Here is a 23888-nt window from a genome sequence, read left to right on the forward strand (position 1 = left end):
TCTCAACAGCACTCTGAACCTTCACTGTGGTCCTTCGGCACCACTGAAATTCAAGTAGACACTAATCTCCCCTTACATCTTCTGTTGTTGATATTTTGAATTTCTCTAGCAAGTTGTAAAGAATTACAGAAGTGCAGTTTTCTTAAAAAGGGCACCACAGAAATGAGGAAGGAAGAATTCTGGATTTTAAAAATAAAGGTTAAAACGTGATTCTATCTATTTTGAAGCTGCACTACTGGCTGGCAGCAGCCCTTCCTGTGAACATCAAAACAAGAGAATGAAGCCATATGATTTCAAGCAATCTTGTCTAATACTACTTGCTGAAATACTGGTCTGCGGAGGCCCTACGTAGCACAAGCTCTTCTTCTAAACAGCTTTAGAAGTAAACCAAAGCAGTGAGAGTTCACTGTCTTTCTAGACTAGTAAAAACTAATTATAGAGTTAGTGATAATGCAAGTGTGGTTCTCAGAAATTAAAAACTGGAAGTGCCTGAAACTAGAGGCAGCGGAGGAAAGTAGTAGGGTATTCTGGCTATGCACTATCACAGCGTAACACACTTGGCTTTGGCTACCATTTGACTTTAAGCCTGCCTTTCCTAGTTGTACATTACTGAACTATACCATCCCAGTTCTACATTTCAAAACATTCAGCTGTATAGGCTTTAAATTTTTAACCCACCTTAACACAGTTTTAACCAGAAGCACACATCAGATAGAGGGCACTTAAGCACTCAAGAGGAATGGAGCATGTCACCAGCATGACAATGGCCTATTACATAAAATTCAATGACCTGTAAAAAGTTTTACTTAAGCCTATTCCAGCTCAAGTGTTTTCCAAAGCCAGTAATTACAGTCTCTGGTACATAGGTAGAAATTAAGAATAAAGTGGGTTTTATTCAAGTGATTAAATGAAGTTGTGTAGGCTGATCATAATTCTCCTAATTACAAGCTTTTTTGAGATTAACTTCTCTGTCTCTACACACACACAAAATGAGTGATTCTCATAGTTGCAGTTCTTGGAATTGGGCACGTACCAGGTGTCTCCTTGCATCCTCACATAAGATTTTGAACAGCAGAATAAATTGTGATAGTCCCTTGGATCCTCTTAGGAATCAAAGCTCTTGGCTTCTCAAGACTGTATGCTATGTTTGAGGACCTAAACACCAGCCACATCAGTCTTTAACTAGACATTTGTTTCTCCTTCTCCATCTCTCCTCCAGTCCCCACCCACTGCACCCAAAGACAGCCAAGTAAGCAGAACTAGCTTAATCACTCAAAGAAGAAACTTAATACTTCCTCAAATGTGGCATTTGATTTAACAGTCAAGTCGAAGGCATAATGCCTAGTAAGAACTCAGTTGGTGGCCTCCAGGATTCACGTACCGACATTATCATGAAATTGGCACGAATTGAAGCCTCTGCTAACATGACTAGTAAGTCTCTGTACTCTGGTTAAGTCAAGCTAGGAGCAGATATATATACACTGTATGGCCCATTTCAAGATTTTTCTTTAAAAACAACGAAGGCCCAAAAACCTCCACTTAAACAACAAGAGAATGCCAACATATTCTCCATCACCACCACCCCACCTTAAAAATGATTAACACACTTAGTCCACCTGAAGCAGTACATCAGGGCCCCTCCAGACTCCTGGAATCAATACCAATGATTCCATACTGCTTTGAGGCAGAGCAACATTTATGGATTCTCCACCAGTGCTTTCACTCCAGGTGGACCCTCTGGACATACTGTGTAGCGCTGACTCTAAACCCAGGACACTATCTCATTGCAGCTGGAATTCTCCATGGACACAGTCCCTTGTCCCCACACTCTCTCTACAAACCAGGGACTTCTGTACTGTGCACTGCACGTGTACTGGGAGGGGCATTCGCCATCGTTGTTCTTTTCAATACCAACGAGGTTTATGCTACTGATGATACTTGCAGATTTTTCCAGTGAATGCTCCGTTAAGTCTTTGAATAGAACCATCAACACTGAAAAGCTCCGAACACCTGTATCATCCAAGAAACCTTTGGACCCCGCCAAAGAAGGCATTTTACAGTCTTTTACCTCCAATCTACTAACACGGGACTACTGAACTCTCCTTGAGTTTAGATAATTAAAGCATGTTTAATATAGTAAAGGTCCTGAGGTTCAACATTTGCATTTTATTGGGAAATAAGGAATTCATAATTTTAAGGAAGAGCTGTCACTTGATCAAGGTAACTTAAGATAGGAAGTGGGTTCAGAATGGGGGTTTCCTCAATGTGCAGTAAAAGGGGACAGAACAGACAACTGCTTACCAAACAAATGATTTTAGAAAAACTGCTTTAGGTTTTTTTCTATAACCACCTCCAATATGTATGCCAGATCAGACAATAAGATTCAAGATATCAAAAGGTTAAGACTTCCAAGTTGAAGACTGTAACAGCTGCAATTAGACCATTCTATTTCCAACTCAGCTACTTCCTGAAGTTTTTAAACAAGGAAAATAAAAGCCATTCCTAAACTAGTTATTAGCCCATTTAAATATGCTTACATTAGGGCTTCCTTCAACAAAGGTCTCTGAAAGAGAAACTTAATACTTCAAAGGGTAACATATTGGTCTGTAGTAGAAAAATTCATTGGAACTCGCTCAGTCCCCTACAGCATGACAAGTTTTGTTACCATTAAGCTTCATCAGTTTTGTCATTTCAAATTGTGGAAGAAATCATGCAGGAACATCTCAAGAATACTCTATCACAGTACATGTGGCACTGTCTTCCTCTCCCCTGCATCCTCCCAGGACAAGGAGCATCCTGGGTCAAAACTACATCGTGCTTTGCAATGTGTGGGCAATAAACACAACAGCCTGAGCCACAATGAGCTTCAGCCTGTTCCATTAAAGCAACTGTCTGTGTTGTTTCATTTAGCTCATCTCATCCCACCTGAACAAATCCGGGTATTTGTTGGTTACTGACAGTTATCTAATTTCAAACAACTTGGAAAGGGGTCAAGAAATACCAGGTAATTCAATTGCTGCACATTTTGGGAAAAAAAACCAACAATCAGTAGTAAATTCATCTTTGCGCATTCCTTGACAGCCCATCAGCTGGCTAAGGAGCACAAACATGACAGATTATCAGCACTTGCTCAGGTCCAGAAACACCAGTGTATGCTGTCCCTCATCACAGGAGGGTACCAAAGGAGATGAAGGATGATTGGTGTAACAGCTTCACAGTCAAGAAACTAGAGCAAACCTGAAGAAATCAAGTAAGCAGGTTTCACTACCTCCACACAATGTACTGCATCTTTTATAATGTATTTGATCATGGACAGGCATTAAGAAGACTCAAAAAGATGAAACTGTTACTTTATAGTTCATTTTTGTTCTATTCAGTTATTTTCCTGGAAACAATACATCAATTCCTCACCATATCATAATGATGAAATACACTATTTGTGTACAACAATCTGACCATTTGCAGAAACAGCAGGTGGTAATAAATTAAGTTGGTGTTACACAAACAAGACACCTCCATAAGCCAACAATATACACAGAGCTATCAATCCAATCTTCCTTCAGCCCCTATTAGAACATACAGAAATATTAACTTGGGGGAGCTACTTAAACATGCAGTTTTTTAAATACTGAGTTGTTCCTGGCCTGAAAACATAAATCTCTTACAAGAGGATTCGGTAATTAAAACACCTTTGCACATGAGCTTCAGGAAGCAAAGATTTTTTTATATATTTGCAATCTGTGCTCTTAATATGCTTAAATTTATTATTTTAAAGTAAGTACACTTCATAGTAGCTAGTGAGAAAAATAAGAAAACAATCTGTTTCAACAAGGAGTATAAAAATACATACATTTTTGCACAAAACCAAGGTATCACACCCTCCACATTAAAAATTGATTTTTTTTCCATGCAGCAGTATTTCACAGGTCAGAGGTACCTACCATCACTCAAACCCCTATGCATACTGGTACAGTAGCTAGCATTAGGAAAAACAACACAGATAAAATAGTATTAAGCATTTCAATCAAAGGATAAATATTTCTTTGCACTATTAATTTTAGCCTGAAACTGGGTCTTCAGGATCTTTATGACTTGGAAGCTGTTCTGTCAGTGCTTACTAAAGGCAAGGGGTGGGTGTCTAGTATCTTCAGCATTCTATCCCATACCAGCAGAGAACTACAGATTAAGTTTATTCTACTTTAACCCCAAGGTGCAACAGAGTAGAAAATTTAATGCAATTTCCACCACATCTTGAGTACCGCCCAGGAAGTCCACATAAATACAACTAAAATGATTAAGGGGCAGAGCAGCAGCCACATGAGAACCTAAAAAAGCTGGGACTCCAGCAGAGAACTTGATCAGTATTTGCAAAATCCACAATGATGGATAAGCAGAACCCTAAAATTAATCCCCTGATTAGTTTCAGTCAAAAGATCTTTTCTAAACAGGAGGTAGTGGACAGCAGACTGTTGAGGCAGATGGTAGCAGCAAATTCAGACAGGTATGGACAACAGACACAGGAACGGGTATTAAAAAGACTCTCCAAAAGTCTCTAATGCAGTGGATGTTGAAGAAGCACAAGGATGGACTGCAGACGACAGCCATGCTCACATGGTCTCATGAAATAGTCACAGATGGGAGATGATGTCAAAGGAAGCGCACCAGTGATGTGATGCTTTTTTTTTTTTTTACATTAAGCACATACATAGAAGTTTAACCTCTCGCTTCTACTGCTGAGGCTGAAATGTGACCCTTAGTGCCTCCAGAAGGTTCAGATGAAAATACAGATACACCAGCTTTGCAAGTTTTCTCACGCCTGATGTTTTATAGACTACATTTATCAAATCAATAGTTGCCAGTGCAAGATGATGATTTCCAGGCTTGGAAAAGATTGACATCAAGTCTGAAAACCGAAAGAAGCTAAATAACATTATTATTTTCTTGGATAGAACAAATCAGAAAATTAAACAATCCCTGAAAAAAGCACATCTATGAATGCATCAGGAAAGTCTAGATCATATATTTTGATCCTTATAAGGGTTCATATAGGTATGTCTAAAAAAACCCCAAAAACACCTACAGATGGCCCATCACTCACGTAACATTTTCAGAGCTTTTTTAGAAGTTGTCAAATATTTTCTTGCACACAGTTCAAGTTCTTATGTGCAGTTTAATGTTCAAATATCATTAAAGGAATTTAAGTCTGGTTTCTCAACTCTACCCACGTAAGAAGCTACAGAACTGACATACCATTGCTTCTGAAGAATATATTTCTATTAAAGTCTGAGTTAATTTTTCAAAGGCAAGTAAGTTGTCACCACAGGCTACTGAACCAACTTAATACAACCAATTTGTCCTTGCTGCTGCCAAAGCTGTGGAACTTGCTACCCCTTTTCCTCCCTGCCAAGTGTTTCCTCATCCTCTCTTCCCAACTGCGCAGCCCTCACTCCCTTCTGTGGCCTCCTGCTGCTTCTCAAACAGATTCTGAGCTGCTTTTACTTACTAATACAGAAGAAATCCGTTCAGGCTTTTTTTTTTCAGGTTTTGGTGGGGGTTTAGTTTTGTTTTGTTTGGGTTTTTTTTTTGGGGGGGAGGTCCATTTAAACAAGGTCAAGTGGCTCAAGAAGAGCTTTTAAAAGCTCTGGAGCCAGCACAAAGTCAATAGCAAAAGCACATGGCCAGCAGTAGGGAGGAGGAGGCTTCCCATTTTTGGCAGCTGCAAGTGGGTATGTCAGCTCCTGCTCTTGGACTACATTTGAGGGACAGTGGGGGGGAATAATACATGAATGGGAGGCAGAAATCATCTTCTCTGCACTCACAAAAGGATTGGAGAAATGAGTGAGCTTTGTATTGGTGAGATTTGTTTTTGTCAGTACGCCCGCACGAATCATTTGCGGTCCAAATCTGACAGGTCTGAGTCTCCAACGCTAAACTATTAAATAGCATTCATTGATTTTCAAGACCTGGTCAAGAGAGGGTGAAGAGGGGAGAAGGAGGACAGAGCACTGGTAGGAGAGGAAGAGGAACTCCTCCACTGTAATGATTAAAGAAGGCAAAAATAATTTGGTTAAAATACCGATTAAAAAAATTCAAGTCTCATTTTCAACTTCCATCATATATTTTCCCCTTTTCCATTAAAGTCATTTATCAACTATTTGCTGATACCCAGATGAGTTTGACGAACTAAATGGGCAGATTTTAAAAGAGACAAAGAACATTTAATAATAATGTACTGAAATGGCACAGAGAAATACTGAGTAAGCGTCAGAGCGGAGAGAAAAAGGAACAAATGTGAAGACAGAACAGGGAGGAGAAGAAGAAAGTGACACCTTCAAGTCAGAGTGCCTGAACTCTCATGGCGTTCAGCAGCAGGTTCAAAAAAGAGGGTCCAGCTTCCTGGTTGAACTAACCCTCACCATTCCAGTGGCTTACCTACCTCACCACGGAGGATCCTGCTGATCTACAAAGCTCCTACTTACAGCTCCCTAATAACAAGCATAAGCAGTTCTTTAGGTCACCAACAGACCTATGTAATCTCTATTTTGGACCTGGCATACTAAATAAAGAAAAAGCATGGAAATGGAAGATATGTTGCATCTCAATAAAGAAAAACAAGGTTTTTACAGTAATGGCTTTGCTGACATTTCGAAGTTTTGTTTCTGTAACAGACTTCAGTCTGTATATAACAGACTAAATGTAAGGCCTCAGGCATACATTAATTTATGATTATTCTTGCATTTCCTAACAGTAGAGCCACACAAGAAACTTACAGTGATTTTCTGAAGTGTTTTTAAACTGGACAATTACAACTGCTCTAGTATCATGTTCTTCTGACATACAACCGTCTTCTAAAAATAAATAATCAATCTGATGCTATGTTTTGCAACATGCACTTGGATGGTATTATCAAATACATACAAATGAAGAATAACAAGGCATGGAAAGTATATTTGTGAAATACTGAACACATTCGTAAAAGTATATCAGAACTCCCTATCTGTAGGAACTTTTACTATTAAAAGTTAAGGAAAAAAATAGTCCAATTACCTGTTTACTGAAAACAATTACTTTTTTTTTTTTTTTTTTCTTAGGAGCAGAGTGTTTACTACTAGATGAGACAGTAGTTCTGGTACTAGAGTAGGTTTTATAATTTTATACGTTCTTACAACAATGAAATTTTTAATTCCTAAATTTGGACACAGACAGCAGTTGATGAAATTCCTGGGGAACAGGACAGACAGGTAAGGCTTGTTTGCATACAAGGCAGACAAGGTGATGAGCATCTGTAATTTGCACCAAAATCAACAAAGCATCTGGTAGTTAACTATCACTGCACCATCTACAGATCTTCAGCCAGGGATCAGAATTCAAAGAGATGGTAGAAGCTCCACATTACCCGTTAAAAGTAGTTTTTCGGCCAGAGACCATTTGAACACATGACAATGACTACAATGAAGCGTAAAGGAAAAAAGTTTATTTGAAATGCACCTGGCACAGGCAATGGCAGGATAAGCACACCTAACCTCTAATTATTTCCCAATATTTTGTATATGTCAAAGTATGTTTTGTAAAAATGTTCAGCATTTGCCTGAAACAGGTTTCCATTACATTTTAGTCAGCTGCAGCATATTTCACTGATCAAGTGAAGGGAGTTTCACAGATGACAGGCATTCAAAGAGAAAAGCTCACTCAAAATGCAGCTATATTCTTCTGTTAATAACAACACTACTCAGAAGAACGACAGACACCAAAAAGAGGTGATGAGAGAAGCAAAGAGCCAAAAAGCAGAGCTTGTCAGGCTTCGAGAACATTTTTGTTCCACCCAGACAACAGAGCTGTCCTTGTGGGACAAGGTGTACATACTGCTCTGCTGCCAGGGTTTGGGAGGTGTAGCGCCTACGCTCCTTCTACACAAATGTAAAATTCAAGACATTAAGCGTTAATAAGATTTGCTGCAAAGAAATAAGCTGCAAATTATTTTCACACTCCAGAAGGAAATTAGTTTTCCCACTTTAAGAGGCAAATAGAAGAAATATTTGGCTAATATGAAGAACAGTACAGAGCAGCAAACTTGATGAGACTTCATGGTTTAGTCTACCCCTTCATGTAACAAAAAACAAACAAAAAATAAACAAGAACTGACCACACCCATAAACAAACACCCTCAAGCACCACCGTTCACTTACTGCAACACTACACATTTATAAAGTTTTGAGAGCGAATTCTGATTCATTAATGTGCAACACTATTTCCTCATTTAAGGTGTCAGTGAATAAAGAGACTGAAATCATCCCCATTCCGCTCTTCTTGTGAAAAATCTATTTTTCTCTGCAAAAAACTTCAGCTGCACAGCCTGCCTCACTGCTATACTTCATAAGGTACACAGGAAAGGGTGTTGCTGTAAGAAAAAAAACCCTTCAGGAACAGATACTGGCATGTTTCTTCACTGCAAAAGCAGCAGCCCAGGCTACATTGACTCCCTTATTTTAACTATCCCTTAACACACTCCTACTGAAGATCAGAAAGCTGCATTTCTGTCAAGATTTCTTCATTGGAGTTGAGGTTTCTATGGCCATTTCGAACTGTGGAAGAAGTTCCTCACCCCCAATCTGTACTCAATAATTATTTACATTAGGCAACTGAAGATTTTTCTTTTTTTTTTTTTTAATTTTTAATTAATCAAAAGAAACTCGCAGCTCAAAGATTTCAGAGAAGATAACTGATACCAGAATTAAACAAAAACTTGTTTCAGTTTCTATTTTACTGCACACTTATGGTGTTTTTAACATTTACTAACATTTACTAGGTTATTTGTTAAAAACATCTCTTATCCATTTTCCCTTGCGCATAGCAATTCAGTCATTTTAACAGTATGTAAAAGGAGAGGACTTTAAAAAAAAATTAAACAACTATTTCACTGGTATGACTGCCTTTAACTGTTCAATTTTCTATCACCTGCAAAATACTTGACATAAAATACCTGAAATTAAGAATTGTTGCTTTTATAAATCAGATAAATGTCCAGAAAAAAAAAAATTCTTTATTCCTCGTTTTTCAAATGTAAACTGTATTTTAGAAATGGATTTGTTCTTTTGGAGTTTAATTTAAAAAGAGGAGTATGTTGCTATGCAGCATATATTCCATCTTAAACTTACCGATTTACCTTGATGTTTTGATTTATAAGGCATTTAACAAAGGTATACACCAACATAAGGTATTTACAAAGAAAACCTTTTGGATAGGGTTTGTCAATTCTTCCAGGACATAAGAGACTTAAATTTCTTGTTTGTTTGTTTTAATGCAACAAAATTAAGATTAAAGAAAGATATAACAAATTACATTGGGAATATTCCTATGAAGATGTTGTTTCGACAGAAAGCTCTGAACTTATAAATCAAGTTATTATAACATTTATATAATCTACTCTTACATGCTAAACAAAACAGTTCACAGCAATAAAACAAACAGTATCTCTCTGGCCTGAAAGGAGCGTGAGGAAAGGGAAAAGAACATGTAGAAGTTGTATTCAAAGCCAGAAATAATACGCCATCTAAAAATTCAGTGCCAAATTACACTGTACCAAGTCAAAGAACACATATGCCATAACTAACAAATCATCAACACAAAGTGTGCAGGATCCACCCTTCATCGGTATGGCCTTAGTTTTGCAAAGGGATGACCATACCTATGGACTTCCAGGAGAACAGCAGATTTGAATACCTGACAATAAAGATACTTGTGTATTTAAGTTACTGCAAACTTTCTGTGCAACAAGTCCTCAAATTCCTTTCTATCAGCTCAATAAGCAGATATCCAATTGTAAAAATCCTCACACTGGGTCGGCGATTGGTACATTCTTGGTTTTGCTTTCTCTTTAATTGCCAAACTATCTTTCAAAAAATCAATTCTCTACTTCAGTATTTTAACTGGAAGTGGGCTGGGGGGTATCATACACCAGGTAAGGTGGGCAGGACTTGGCAGGGAAGAGGTATGGGCTGTGATCGCCAGTGCTTTATGCCACTGTATGACATTCATTACTTAAATGAAGCTGGTGTCTAATGACAGCATTACTGAAGCACTTCACTATAGTTTTCACTCTTTCCTCACTCTTCTTTAAGGAGCCTGTTATGCTTTTCCTTAAATTGTTGAACAAATGCCCTGCAAGAAGTATGGAGCAGATGCTTACAACTATTTTCATCATTGTTCTGCAACACGGTATCAACTTTTCCAAATCTACTGCTACTTTCCAGTCAATGTTTAGCAACTAAAACTATTTTCTACTCAGCATCGAAACAGGAGACATAAAAATTAAATGTTAACACTTAGGAAAGAATTTATTTTATGTAGTAGTGCTTCTTAGTACTTATTTTTAGTAAGCAAGATGGTTGTTAACTAGAGTACAGGAGCAACAACAGAAATTAGAGGAAATTTTGCAGTAAAAAAAAAAATTAAAGACAACAAAATAAAAAAAAGCACTAAGAATAAAACATTCACATTAGATGCACTTTATTTACAGAAACACAAAATATACAGTACTTTCCTCCTTTTCTCTCTTGTAGAAAAAAAATTCATAGAAACATAGAATCATTTCAGTTGGAAAGACCTGTAAGATCATCAAATCCAACCATTACCTAGAACTGCCAAGTCCACCACTAAACCATGTCCCTAAGCACCACATCTAGCGGTCTTTTGAGTATCTTCAGGGATGGTGACCCAACCACTTCCCTGGGCAGTCTGTTCCAATGCCTGACAACCCTTTCAGGGAAGACATTTTTCCCAATATCCAATCTAAACATCCTCTGGTGCAACCTGAGGCCACCTCCTCTTGTTCTCATCACTTGTCGCCTGGGAGGAGAGACTGACACCCACCTTGACACAACCTCCTTTCAGATAATGGCAGAGAGCAATAAGGTCCGTCTCCCCCGAGCCTCCTTTTCCCCAGGCTAAACAACCCCAGGTCCCTCAGCTGCTTCTCACAAGACTCATGCTCCAGACCCTTCACCAGCTCCGTTGCCCTGCTCTGGACACGCTCCAGCACCTCAATGTCTTTCTTGCAGTGAGGGGCCCAGAAGTGAACACAGGATTCAAGGTTTGGCCTCACCAGTGCCAAGTACAGGGGGACAATCACTGCCCTAGTCCTGCTGGTCACACTGTTCCTGATGCGAGCCCGGATGCTGCTGGCCAACTGGGCACACTGCTGGCTCATGTGCAGCCAGCTGTCAACCAGCCCCCCCGGGTCCCTTTCCGTCAGGCAGCTTCCCAGCCCCTCTTCCCCAAGCCTATAGCACTGTGTGGGGCTGTAGCGACCCAAATGCAGGACCCGGCACCGAGCCTTATGGAAGCTCATACAACCGGCCTCAGCCCATCGGTCCAGCCTGTCCAGATCCCTCTGCAGAGCCTTCCTGCCCTCAGGCAGATCAACACCCTTGCCCAGTTTGGTGTCTGCAAACTTCCTGGGGGTGCACCCCATTCCCTTGTCCAGACCATTGATAAAGATATTAACCAGAACAGGCCCCAGCACCAAACTCTGGGTAACACCACTTGTGACCAGCTGCCAGCTGGATGTAACTCCATTTAGAACTACTCTTTGGGCTCAGCCATTCAGCCAGTTTTTTGCCCAGCATAGAGTACCCCTGTCAAAACATGAGCAGCCAGTTGCTCCAGAATGCTGTGGGAAATGGCACCAGAGGCTTTTTACTAAGACCAGGCAGACAACATCCACAGCCCTTCTCTTTCCCCTTTGCTAGAAAGGGCAAAATACAGCCCTGCTCAGAGGAACAGCAGCACCACTGATCAATACACAGCCTGGCCCACTGCTTCCCACAAGTCACAAGGTGTCATGCAGTTTAATCGCACCTCCAGCCAAACCAAGGAGCTTGCTCGGCTTTTCCTATATGAAATGGGAATAACCAACATGACCTCTTTGTGCATCCAGGTGTATCTAACATGTGCTTGCTCCTGATTTCAGATAATTCTTATTACCAGCTTGTCCCCACTCATATCTCTTAACAGTCACTGCTCCCTTGCAGAACAGACTGGACACAACAACACCGTAACTACTTTCCCTTCAAATTTTAGAAATGAGTGATTTTGGATGAAATATACTCCAGTTTCATTTCAGCATATTACAATAAGAAATTCAGTAATTCTGAGTTCAGAAAATGACCTGAAGCATGGTTCATCACAGAAGTCTTTAGGTAGCCGCAGCCATAGGAAATGCTGCTGTTCCTACTTTAATACCTTGTTCTTCATCACTGTGTGCTGTTTGTACAGTTTGAGTACGCTATCACATCCAGAGTTCTGAAAAGAAGTGAGATGTGACAGATAGGAGTAACATTCCAAAGGAATTCTTACTGCATCTCCAGCCTGACAAAATATATTTAAATTATGTTTAGACATGCAAACTTGATACTGCAAACATCACATCACTGCTACTGGCCAATGAAGGTCACACAGCTTATTTCAGTAAAACTAGATCACCGCATCCAAAATGAGCAAGAAGTTTGTTCACCATCAGATGAAACCAGAATGTATACAACTTCCAGAATGACTGGAAGAAAGAACAACTAATGGATCTTGGTGTATTCAAGCACTGATAATGCCTTGTTATCTATTCATTTAGTTTATATGTATTATTTATGTACTAAATATTACATATTTTATATCATATACTCTATAAGTATGTGTATATATATGAAGATATAAAAGTAAAAGCAATGTGGCTGAAGGAACTCAGCAGCAAAAGTACAAATCCCTCATTTCAAGGGCAGAACTGCAACACTGCAATGACATTCTCCTACCTCTGCAGAAAACCCCAGGCATTAAGTCCTCCCCTCATAACATGAGCAAAACCCCCTCAGTATTAGAACACATAGATATAGAAACATATACAGAAAAGCCTACCTTCTGCTAAAACCTAGGTAGTTGGTACAACATCAACAAATTGAACTGACAGGCACCGCTGCTATATGCCCATCTCACCACTTTGCAAGAGGACACTGTGCTCAGACAGATCAACAACAGCTTAGGGTGCAAATCATCAGTTTCTTTGCCACTCATGTGATAAAAGCAGTGTACTAATTAGCACTGCACTGCCAGCACCTTTGGATGAACCACCGATGCACAACCCCTTGCCATATGAGTGGTATTTACCCTGCGGTAAAGGGTTGGGATGGGCATCTACAGCACATGTATGCTTCCCTTTTGACAGGTACAGTTATATATAACCATAAATCAGAGACCTTTTAATGCAGCCTTTTAATTCTGACAGTATGATTCCAGACCATTGCAATCTAACACCCGAATGGACAAAAAGCTTCTGTTCAAGTTGACTGGTAATGCAAGTTGTTGTATGGGAATCAGGTGTTACAATCAAATTGAAAAGGCTGCTTTACTCTGAAGTATCTTTGTTGCAGTTCTTCAGTTTATCTTGACCAACCATCATGTCACAGACTAGACAAAAGCCCCTTTGAGTTGAAAACACCAGGATTTCAGGAATACGATTTCTACTAGTATCTCCCCCTAACAGCAAAGACAACAGATTACTGCGAAGTTGCACACGTAACAGCACGAAGCCCATGAGAAGAGCTTAAATCTTACTGCCCCTTATCACCAGAAGCCAGCTGAGAAGCTGCAGGAATACATCCAGTTCCTTCCCATCTCCTCCCTAGAAATAAAGATTTAACAGGACTGCAGACCAATACTCATCATGCAACTACTTGTGATGAAAAACTTCTTTGCTACAACATTTAGATGCTTACTAAAGGAGATTTCTCAACCATTATGGGAATCCATGACCAAATACTGGCAATAAAGTAATTAGTCTAGCTTCATCAAGAAGTAGTACTGTTCCGTTCAAGCAAAGAAAAGTCTGGTTTTACTGACAACTGTAAGTAGAATCAGCTTTGGGCAAATTCTTATAGGAACTAGAAAAAAAGCATGCAATGAAAGGAAGACACTACCATTTTTCAATTTTGAGTCAGACAACATCAGGGTGTCACATACTATAAATAACACAACAGTGAAGACTATCTGTATCTTCTACAAGGTTGAGAAGCAAAAGCCTTCCATCGCTATTTTTGAAACATTTAAAATTACTACATCCATACCTCTTCCAATTCTGAAAGGAAACTGCCACATTGCTGAGGGCCCATTCAGCTAATGTAAGTCGAACCATCAAACACTGGACGCAGAGGAGAAGTGGAGACTACTCAATTTTCGTCTGACAAAAAGAGACCTTTAGTTCTACAGTACAAATTGAAATCAAAGTTTAGCTTTCAGTCTCAAAATGCTACAATTCAGTTTATTATGCTCTTCGTCTATTGACATGACACCCTCTACAGCTCTTCCCTGAAGTATTTTCAGTTGCTGGGAGCAGTTGTAGCAAGCAATGGCAGAACTGAAGGTCACACAATGATTTTCTTCCTGTACTTACTCAAGATGAGGAGACTCAAGCCATGAAAAAAAAGCTTTTTTCCTTAGACATTTCCTCAGTTAAGCAAGAGAGGAAAATTTGCAGAGTGAGTCCAATTTAAATAAAAAAAAAAGACAAACCAAACCCCTAGTGCTTAGTTTTATGGATCTGAAAATCACTGGCTGGGGAAACACTATTTTGGAAAGTGGTGATGGTGCTTGGGAAAGTAATAAGCAATCTCTCTCCGGGCAAAGAAACAAACCCTGGTTATCAAATAAACAAAAAAAAAAAAAACCCCAACCAAATGCAGTTTATTTTCAATGCAGATTATTTTCAATGAAATGACTCAGCAAGACTGAATTCCACCCAGAAATATTTTTCATAACATCTTTACTAAACTACATTCAGTATCAGACAAGGAAAATCCAATCCTCTTCCTATATTCTGGTAAATAAAGCATCACACAAGTGCTGAGCAACCACCAGTTAATTCCATAACCTCAGCAGTCCCTTTCCTTTACAACCTGTCCAGAAACACTGGCATCAGTATTTCTCAACATGGATTCAACAACAGATATTGCAGTGATCTCATTTACTTTGCAAGATGATTAAATCTTCACAAATGCTACAGTATTTTTGTATATGCTATAATCAAAAACATTTATGATGTACTGTACTTAAGCTTGTTTTAATATAACTGTTACAAAGACATTTCCTTATATCTGTCTTTTGTTTGCTGTGCTAATTTATAGAACCCAGCAGCTTGTATGGGCTTGCCTACTGTAACGTGACAGTATAAATTAATTTGTCTCCTGTTTTTAATAAAATATCATGAACAAATCCATGTCAGGTCACGAATTTACAGATACCGTAATATTTTTATATACATATATATATATATCTGTGCGTGCGTCAGACTAATAGTTAATGGAAACTACATACTCTTTGCTGGCATACCAAAATTTTTACAAGACATGAATTTGCAACTATTCTGTTTGAGCAACACTTCAGCAAGTAGGATTGCGACAAGCTGATGCATTTCTTACAAAACAAACACCAGTCAGAAAAGCATATTTCATTACAACAGTCCTTCCAATAAAGGCTGTGCATGAAGATCAGTTGTCCAATGAATTGTGTTTGCTAAAAACACAAAAACAGGTAAAAAGATCATCTTCAGTATCTAAGGATACCGATTTCAAAATATCACAACTATTGCCAGACTAACTGGGTAAGAAAAATGATGCTGAGTCAGTGTGTGTGTGCACATATATCTGTGCCATATAGAAAATAAAAATATATAAACCAATGTGACTTCTGATGAAAGAATTCAAATACAAACTGAGTAAGAAAGCTATTAAGGCCATGAACACCTGTTTAACTTTTCAGCAAAAATGCATCATTTCAATCAACGGACCATTCTCTTAAATGGTGAATTCCAGACTTTGCTCTGCAGCCTTTTTCTAATGCATCTTCGAAAGGTTATTCTAAACCATTTTGTTTTCCTTGCATTAAGTTTTAGTTTTTCCCAGGCAAATCGGCAGTTAATTCCATGCCGGTTCACCGGTTCATTACTAGGTGCTACAACTGATAAGATCATACATCTCCATTACACAGGGCACCAAATGCTCCCCCAGTGTTTGAAACAATCACTTTCCTTTTTTGTAAAAATATCTCAAGCTCCATCTTCTATTCCAGTAGTCTTTGAATAAGAAACAAATCACTCTAATGGAAACGCATCAGTACTCTCACAGCTGCATACTTCCCATACATTTTGAAGAACATCAATGCTACCCCACCCTGTACTGTAACACTAAGGAAAGAAATCCCTCGGGTTTTCCAGACTATTTTCTACTTTTAAAAATACAAAGTCATAACTGCCTTTGAAAATTAGTTGTTTAATGAAATTAACCTTTGATATATATATATACACAAAGATTTCCAACAAAAAAAAAAAACAACCTAGGCACACACACGAATTGAAAGAAGAGATGCTTTAACAGTGTGAAAGTCTCGCAATTAAGAAGCCACTAAGTTAATAAAATTTAACAAAAGTTTAGGTAAATTTATGGTTTGGAAGGAAGCATCTGATGTAAGCCACTCTAATAAGTCAACGACAGACTGTCAAGTGACAGACTAGGCTCTTTTCCCAGTTGTTAGGCCCTCGGAAACCAAGGGAAAAGCACTTCATGGCATTCCTGAACTACACTTACAGATTCACAAAAGTGCAAGAGTGGGTGCTTCCCTCCGGTCACCTCAACTGAAACTCACTGTGAAGATGCAGCAGAACATTCATACTAACAGAACGGCTTTCTTTCTTTCCTAATACACAATACCCATTATATTTCTATGTTATATATACAGCATCTGTGTCAAAAAAGGTAAGAAATCTGCCTCCCTTAGTGGTATTGGCAACTTTCCTTATGCTGTTCCTACCACCCTGCCCCTTCTATTGACTACTTACCACCTAAAAATCTAAGAGTCTGTTGGACCAAAAATTATCACCCAAGTACTTTCTGTTAGCCAAACAGCAGAGACTTATGAGATGGAGATGAAGGAGAAACAGCATTGAACTTTTTATGTATCTATCTTGCTTATACTCAAAGAGATCACCAACAGGCTCCATCTGAACACACATCCTGAAACATCAGGGGAAAAAAAAACACAACCCAAAACCCAACAAAAAAACCCCATCATTTAACTTGGAATTGCTTATCACTTAAAAAAAAAGATTGCAACATTAACAGATTGCAATAAAAACAGGGTAAAATGCCTTCCCAGCTGATCAAATATATTTCACAACATAGCTATCTTAAATTTTTGATATTATTTTTTTTAGTATCAGGACAAGGATTTGACTGAATTGAGATTGATTGTCTTAAGCAGTATAGAAACAGTTGAACTCAAGAACTGTGATCACCCTTCATTAACTACTCACATGACATACACTTAACAACATCATGTTATTTTATTGTTCATAAATTATTAAACAGCTTTTCACATGCAAGATATTCAAGAAGTTTCCTCCTTCTTGGGGTGGATAACTTACAGCTACACAGCAGAACGATCCTTAACCGTTACATTTACATTTCTTTCACTGAGTAATTTTGTAAGCTTAAAATGGCATGCCACATGAAACTCAGGGAAAGATCACTAGCAAAAGCATCTAAACCAAGGTACAATATATTTATTATACAATTACTAATCTTACCTAAGATTAGAGATATTAGTGAAAAGTTTTTAACGATCCGTGACTACTTTCTAGTCTACTGTTACAGTCAGAAAGATGACATCCTTGCATGATACCAGCACAAATTTTCAGTACTTAGCTGGAAAAGAACTACTGCCTTCTCAGGGACAAAGACACCCACTTCAGCATCCCCAGAAGCTGCAACCGAGCTTGAGGCTGTTTATTCCACAAGAGCAGAGATTTTAAGTTTCAAATTACTTAATAAGAGAAGGGGGGTGTGGGGAGGAGGGGGATGGAGAGTGGCCAAAAACATCTTACTTCTACCGATAACAAAGTAATACAGACTTGCTTGCTGACAAGAAATATGCCAGTAAACAAAACACACAGTTTCTCTTCATTTACCAACCACAATATTCTCAAATCTGGAGTATGCAGATCCAAACTAAATCACTGAATTCAGTAACACTACTCAGATTGGACTGAGTAGGCAAAACAGATTACACGAATACTTTATAAAGAAAGCATCTTATTCTTTGATGCAGTCCTACAGAGCACACAGTATTGACTGCAATTAGGTCATCACGCAGTATTGCTAAGAAGATTGAAGAATTTAGATTTAAGAACACTGAGGAAAAAAAAAAAGGTAGAAGCACACTCAGTATGAACACAGACTCCCTTAAATATTTCAAGGTATTTCCAAGGAACGAATGTTTGCTACGAGATCACACCTAACACACTGAAAGCTTAATCTGTCACATTCAAGAAGAGAACGGATCATTTAGAAAGAAGTTATGGATAATAAAATACATACATCAAGGTTACATTTTAAGACTTCATAAAATACTTCTAAAAGTTTTATCAATTTTTGCTGCAGGTAACCTGATGCTTTAACAGAAAAGCCAAAGAGACAGAAAAAAAGCTATTGAAACGAAATGTTTCTCTCGTTAATAGATTACCTTTCTTTGACTGTAGATATCTCACAGCCCTCATCAAAGTAGGCCAGATCCGTTTCATTTCCCTAAGGTTAAGCTGGTGAGCAGTATACAGAGTATTCATCAGCTAAAGAACAGCCACCCTTCAGCGACAAATATAGCACAAGCTATTTCTCATCTGTCCTATTTTTCGTGGAGGCTGAGATATAACTTTTTCTAGAAATCATCACAATTGGCAGCTGCAAAGACTCTGTTGCCTTGGTCCTCTTACGCAACTCCTGGCATCCCCCTTCTCCCCCCAAACAGGAATAAGAAGAGATTACATGGCTGTTCTCTATCTCGGGGCAGAGGAGGCCGGATAAACCATCTCCCCTTAAATTACGTTTGGAGAATACTTCACAGGCAACCAGGGGAAGGAGGAGGGATCGTTTTTCATTCATTTTAGTTGTGAGTGGGTGGGGGGGAATCGATACCTTTTATCATGGCCCAATGCAGCCACCTTCTGCAAGAAGCAGCTAGCCCTGCTGTAGTCATCCTCTGGTGCTAGCTCAGGAAGGAGAAAACCAATATCCCCAATACTAACCAGCCTTAACAACAGATGGTAACAACCTGCTTCATCTTTGAAAACATTTTTTCTTTCCCACTTTTGAAAATTACTCTCTGGGGAAGTACCTTCATTCTGACCCTCACAATAGTTCAAGGAGGTGAATCCTGATTTCATCTAACACTTTTGTTACCCAATTTATGACACACAGGAGTAGGCACTGCCGTTACCCCTTCATGATAAGTTTTACTAAAAGCAAAGCACGCTTCATTTTAGCTTTGTTGCCAGCAGCTACCATTACCCACCGTTTTATTATTATTCCCCAGTGAGCTGACAGATTCTGTACTTATAAGACACTACCAGGATGTGGTGTTCCAAGTTCTGTGATTTCTTTTTAACTTACTTTTACCATATGCGCTACTATAACATGTCAGTATGTGGCAAATGCTAGTTTAGCCTAGGCAGTTCAGCAAGGTGCAGAAAGCATGCAAGACAAAGACTCTGTCAAATGCTCCTTTGTATGTCCTCCAAAAAATGAGACAATAAAAGTTATAAATAAATTTCCTGTTATTTTTTCCAAGACAACTAATTATCATCTACTCCTACCAAATCCTTAGTTCAGATATGTTTCCCCTGAACTTCTGGAGTAGCTGCCTGTGTCTGTGATCCAAGATTACAGTGACGCAATACTTCACTGCCAGTTTCTCTTCCAAAAAAGAAAGTGCATTGAAATGAAAGTGAACACGAGGAAAGTTATGCTTACAATCAGCAACACTCAACCTTTTACAGTTGTTCTCCATCTAAGGAAGACTTGATTCTTTGGCTACCAGCAAAATTTCAAGCTTAATCCCTGTACTGTATCTTCATCTACACACCCCCACCCACAACACCAACATACAAATACCTTCTAGATTATAACAGGGTGAATATTAATGTCTAGGGGATGTAGATTAAGATAATCAAGCGAATGAGTTTCACATGTCCATCTAATTACTGTTCAGCCTCAATGTTAAGTCAAACCCTCTCACTGTAATAAATGCATGCTTTGTGGCTACTTATTGTCTCTTGGGGGTGAATAACAGGGGTGGCAACTTCTCAGACATCACACAAAAATATGTTAGTCTTCCACCGTAAATCCTACCTACAATAATCAGCCACTTGAAAACTACTTCTTCCGAAAGGTAAGCGAAAGCAGAATTACACTCGCAGTGGTTTCAAACATACAAAGATCAAAAACAAAGCCGTTAGATCCTCACATCGGTGGAAGTAAAAACCAAACAGCTCAAGCACTATTCCATTTCAAATAATTCTGAAAAGCAAAGAGAGAAAAACTAAAACATTACAGCTGTCAGGTGAAAGAAGATCCCAAGGACTCCTCTGCATTACAAGCACATGACCCAAATAAAAATATTGTTTTCTAGCTTTGTTTTTTTCCTTGATAGGAGAAAAACCTTACAGACCCACAGGTGGTAATTTATTAAATTAGCAGAGGATACAAAGGAAAAAAGAAAATATATAAAAGAAGGTATGTGTACCTTTAGCCCAGCATATCGGGAATGGGCTACAGCCGCTTTTCTCCATATAGCTAGCACCTGCTCGCTTCGGGGCCTGCTGGCCTGCCACTTCCAGCAACCACATACACCCGACCGTATAGAGATTCAAGCCAGGCTCCGGCATACAATGTCCCAATTCAGTGCTCCAGCGGTATGAGGTCCTGCGACGGGGGGGGAGGGGGGGCGGGAGGAAGGCTGGGAGCCGCTTCTAAGTACTCGACCCACCAGCGAGGCAGGAGAACCGCTGCCCCTTTTCCCGGCCGTGCTGCGCTGGCTTCACCTGGCGGCGGGAGCGGCGGCGGCGGCGCGGCCCCTCAGCGCACCCGGGGCAGCGCGCTCCGGCTCCGGCGGCAGGGGGGCACCGCGCCGCGGCTTCATCTTCCCCCGCCTCGGCGATGGCAAGCCCGAACCATCCCTTCCCGCGGGTGAGCGACCGAGGAGGGCGTAAGCAGGCAGCAGAGTGAGCGTGGGTGCCCGTACTCCTGCCTTCATTCAGCAGGGAGGCGGGGAGGGAGGAGGGGAGGCGATTAGCAAGCGCCACATTAATATGCTAATCTCCCCCTTCTGTTCCAGGCAGCCGGCAGCCGCCTGTTTACCGACCTGCCAGCCGGCCCCGGGAGCGGCTGAGCCGCAAAGCGGGCCCGGCCGGCGGCGCGGCGGCGAGATGCTTCCCCCGCCCGTTCCCGGCGCTGCCGGTGCGGCCCCAGCCCCCTCGGCGGTGGGGCAGCGCTTTTAGGTGTTTTCTATCTATGCTTGTATACCGGCTGGACTGAAAAAAAAAAAATAGGAGGGGGAAAAAAAAAAGGAAAAAAAAAAAGACCCCCTACACCCTCTATAAGTGTGCAGTAACTAACCCTAATTCCTGCTGAAGTTTCTGGAAGAGACCCTGCATCACCACCTGCCAGCCTTGACGAGCACAAGGCTCCCGATGGCAGAAGCCCGAGAGCGTTCCCGTGCCTTACAGAGCAAAGAGCCCAGGGCAGGGCAGCCAGGGCAGCAGCAGCAGCCGCCGCAGCCCCACGGCCAGCCCTCCGAAACCTGGGCTGCTGCACCCGCTGCTCAGCAGAAGGTGAAGGTCACCCCGGCCGGACAGGCGTTTCTCCTTAACTTAGCAGCACGCCACATCAAAACTGCTTACGATAATTTTTTTATTTATTTTTTTAAAGTGAGTATAAACTCATGCAAAAGCATTTTTATCAACACAGCGTATGTATGGGGAAATAAAGAAAATATCCATTTTATTCCTAGCAAAAGATTTCACAAAAATTATGAACAACTGATTCAGCTAAAATATGCATTAAAAATAATAAATCAACAGGAACAACAGATTCACATTGGTCATTAAAGTCCTTTATGTATTACATATATTACACTGTAATCTTTTCTCGCTCCCAGCCCTCAGCAGTAAGGCATAAGGCTTATCCAAGACTATAACCAAAAGGGAATTTATCTAAAGCTAGCAGCCTATCTGCCTACTTGTAGCGGCACGTACTCATCATGCTCATCTACAGCATACATTTAATTACCTTTCTTTACCTATAATACTGCAATCTTCATTTGTCAATGCACTGGCTATGCAGAACTACGGTGGCGTCTGTTAAACTCTTCATTAAAAAAATGCAGCAACTGCATGTAAGTATTGCTTTCTTCTCTATTTTAAAGAGAAAAATAAATATTCACTGGGGAAAAAAAGGGGGAAAAAAAAGTTAGATTAGGCCACAACCAGGCCCATCAGATGTTCTGCATCACTGCTCAGGCACAAAGCTCTTTCTGGGGCTGAAGAAAGCCAAAGAGAACTGAAGACATGCCTGCATGCCCTCCTCCCCCCCCAAAAAAAAAGTTTTCAAAGCCCCCGAAGTGCTACACAGCCAGCCAAATACTTTCAGCAACAAGGTCGATTGTATTTACCTTCCATAATAAAGCAAACCACATTATAGTAGTATTTAGAACACAAATTATTGTATTGGCATGCCTAGCGAAGGCGCAGAGGCAGAGGATAGGCACCTTTTGAGTTCAAGCTGCAGCTCACAGCACAGGAAAGCTGCTATTACGCATCCAGCTCTGCCATGGGCTTCCTTGATGACCTTGAGCCAGTCAGTCTTGTTTCATTACAAAACAGAAAGCTGCAGATAGTTCTCTAGTTTTCCCTAAGTTGGTTTGTGCTTTAGGGTGTAAAATAAACTCCGTGTTTCTTCCATAAAAATGTTTTGCAGAAAACTAAAAAAAAAAAACCCAATACATGTAAAAGGTAAAAATGGTATGGCCTGAATTAAGTTTTATATATGGGGGGAAAAAACCGCAAACCACCAACCCTTTAAATATCAACTGGTGAGTGCACTACCAAGGAGAATTTTAATAAACAGATTATGTGGACTCACATTTTTCTTTATACTTTTAACAGATGAGACTAATACAGATTATCAATCCAAGTGTCAGGAGACACTATCTGCTATTACGGCTATCCTTATTGATGATACAACTATTACAATCATTCCCCTCAAGGACATAGTTTCTTGTAATATTAGACTACAAAATGAAGGTGAAAAGGTACTATGTAGCACGAGAAATTCTTTATTCAATTTTACAAGTTATCCAATATTTTACACTCTGACCATGTACTTTTCAAAAGAAACCAAGCGCTTCCTTGATTTTTAAAACCAAAAATTACTGAATTTCTATTTGTTATTCGAAGGAGTAACCAGCATACATATGCTCATTCTCACCTTTCAAATAACATTCTGTGTTCTGCAGAAAGTCAGAAACCCCAAACTTTCAGGCAGGAGGGCAGCAGGGATAGAACAGAAGACAAGGCAGACTAACACCACCCCCACCACCCCCCAAACTGGGGAAGTTAACTATGTCTCTAGTATACTTAATACCAAGTGTTTGCAACATTTTATAAATACTGCACATCAAGTAGGTATCTGAGTACCATTTATGTAAAATAATCTCTTTTAAGTAATGCCAATCAGATTACAACATTTACTGAGGTAAGGAACATCTGTCAGAAATTAGGACTGTGGAACAGGAACATTCATTCTTGTTGTGCAAGACGCATATGCTGACATACGCTGATAGTATCTGCATAGTACTCACTGTGTAAGCAATTACGCTAAGAGATATCAAAGAAAACTCTAATTTTAAAAAATTAACATCAGTTCATAGTAAAACCACACAGAAGCACTGTCCATTTTCCTAAAAAACACATTCTAACCAGAAAAAACTCAGACTACCCCAGTAACAACAGACAGGCCAAGGTC

The 23888-nt window shown here is 39.8% G+C and overlaps 1 protein-coding gene across 17 annotated transcripts in view; it reads right to left on the reverse strand.

Moving 5' to 3' along the window:
• PTK2 (protein tyrosine kinase 2) overlaps positions 1-23888 on the reverse strand; it is a 224032-nt gene that overhangs the window by 139561 nt on the left and 60583 nt on the right. For 4 of the 17 annotated variants that reach the window (XM_040588388.1, XM_040588390.1, XM_040588389.1 and 1 more), the window contains exon 1: positions 20611-20792. The exons of 6 other annotated variants lie outside the window; for them this stretch is intronic. In XM_040588388.1, the coding sequence (XP_040444322.1) occupies positions 20611-20752 (142 nt within the window). In that variant the 5' untranslated portion in view covers positions 20753-20792. Of the gene's footprint in view, positions 1-20610; positions 20795-23888 lie in introns of those variants that run through there. 7 more of the 17 variants (XM_040588384.1, XM_040588383.1, XM_040588382.1 and 4 more) reach the window with 3 other exon arrangements.

The sequence above is a fragment of the Falco naumanni genome, chromosome 3 (genome assembly GCF_017639655.2).
Source record: "Falco naumanni isolate bFalNau1 chromosome 3, bFalNau1.pat, whole genome shotgun sequence".
Lineage (NCBI taxonomy): Eukaryota > Metazoa > Chordata > Aves > Falconiformes > Falconidae > Falco > Falco naumanni.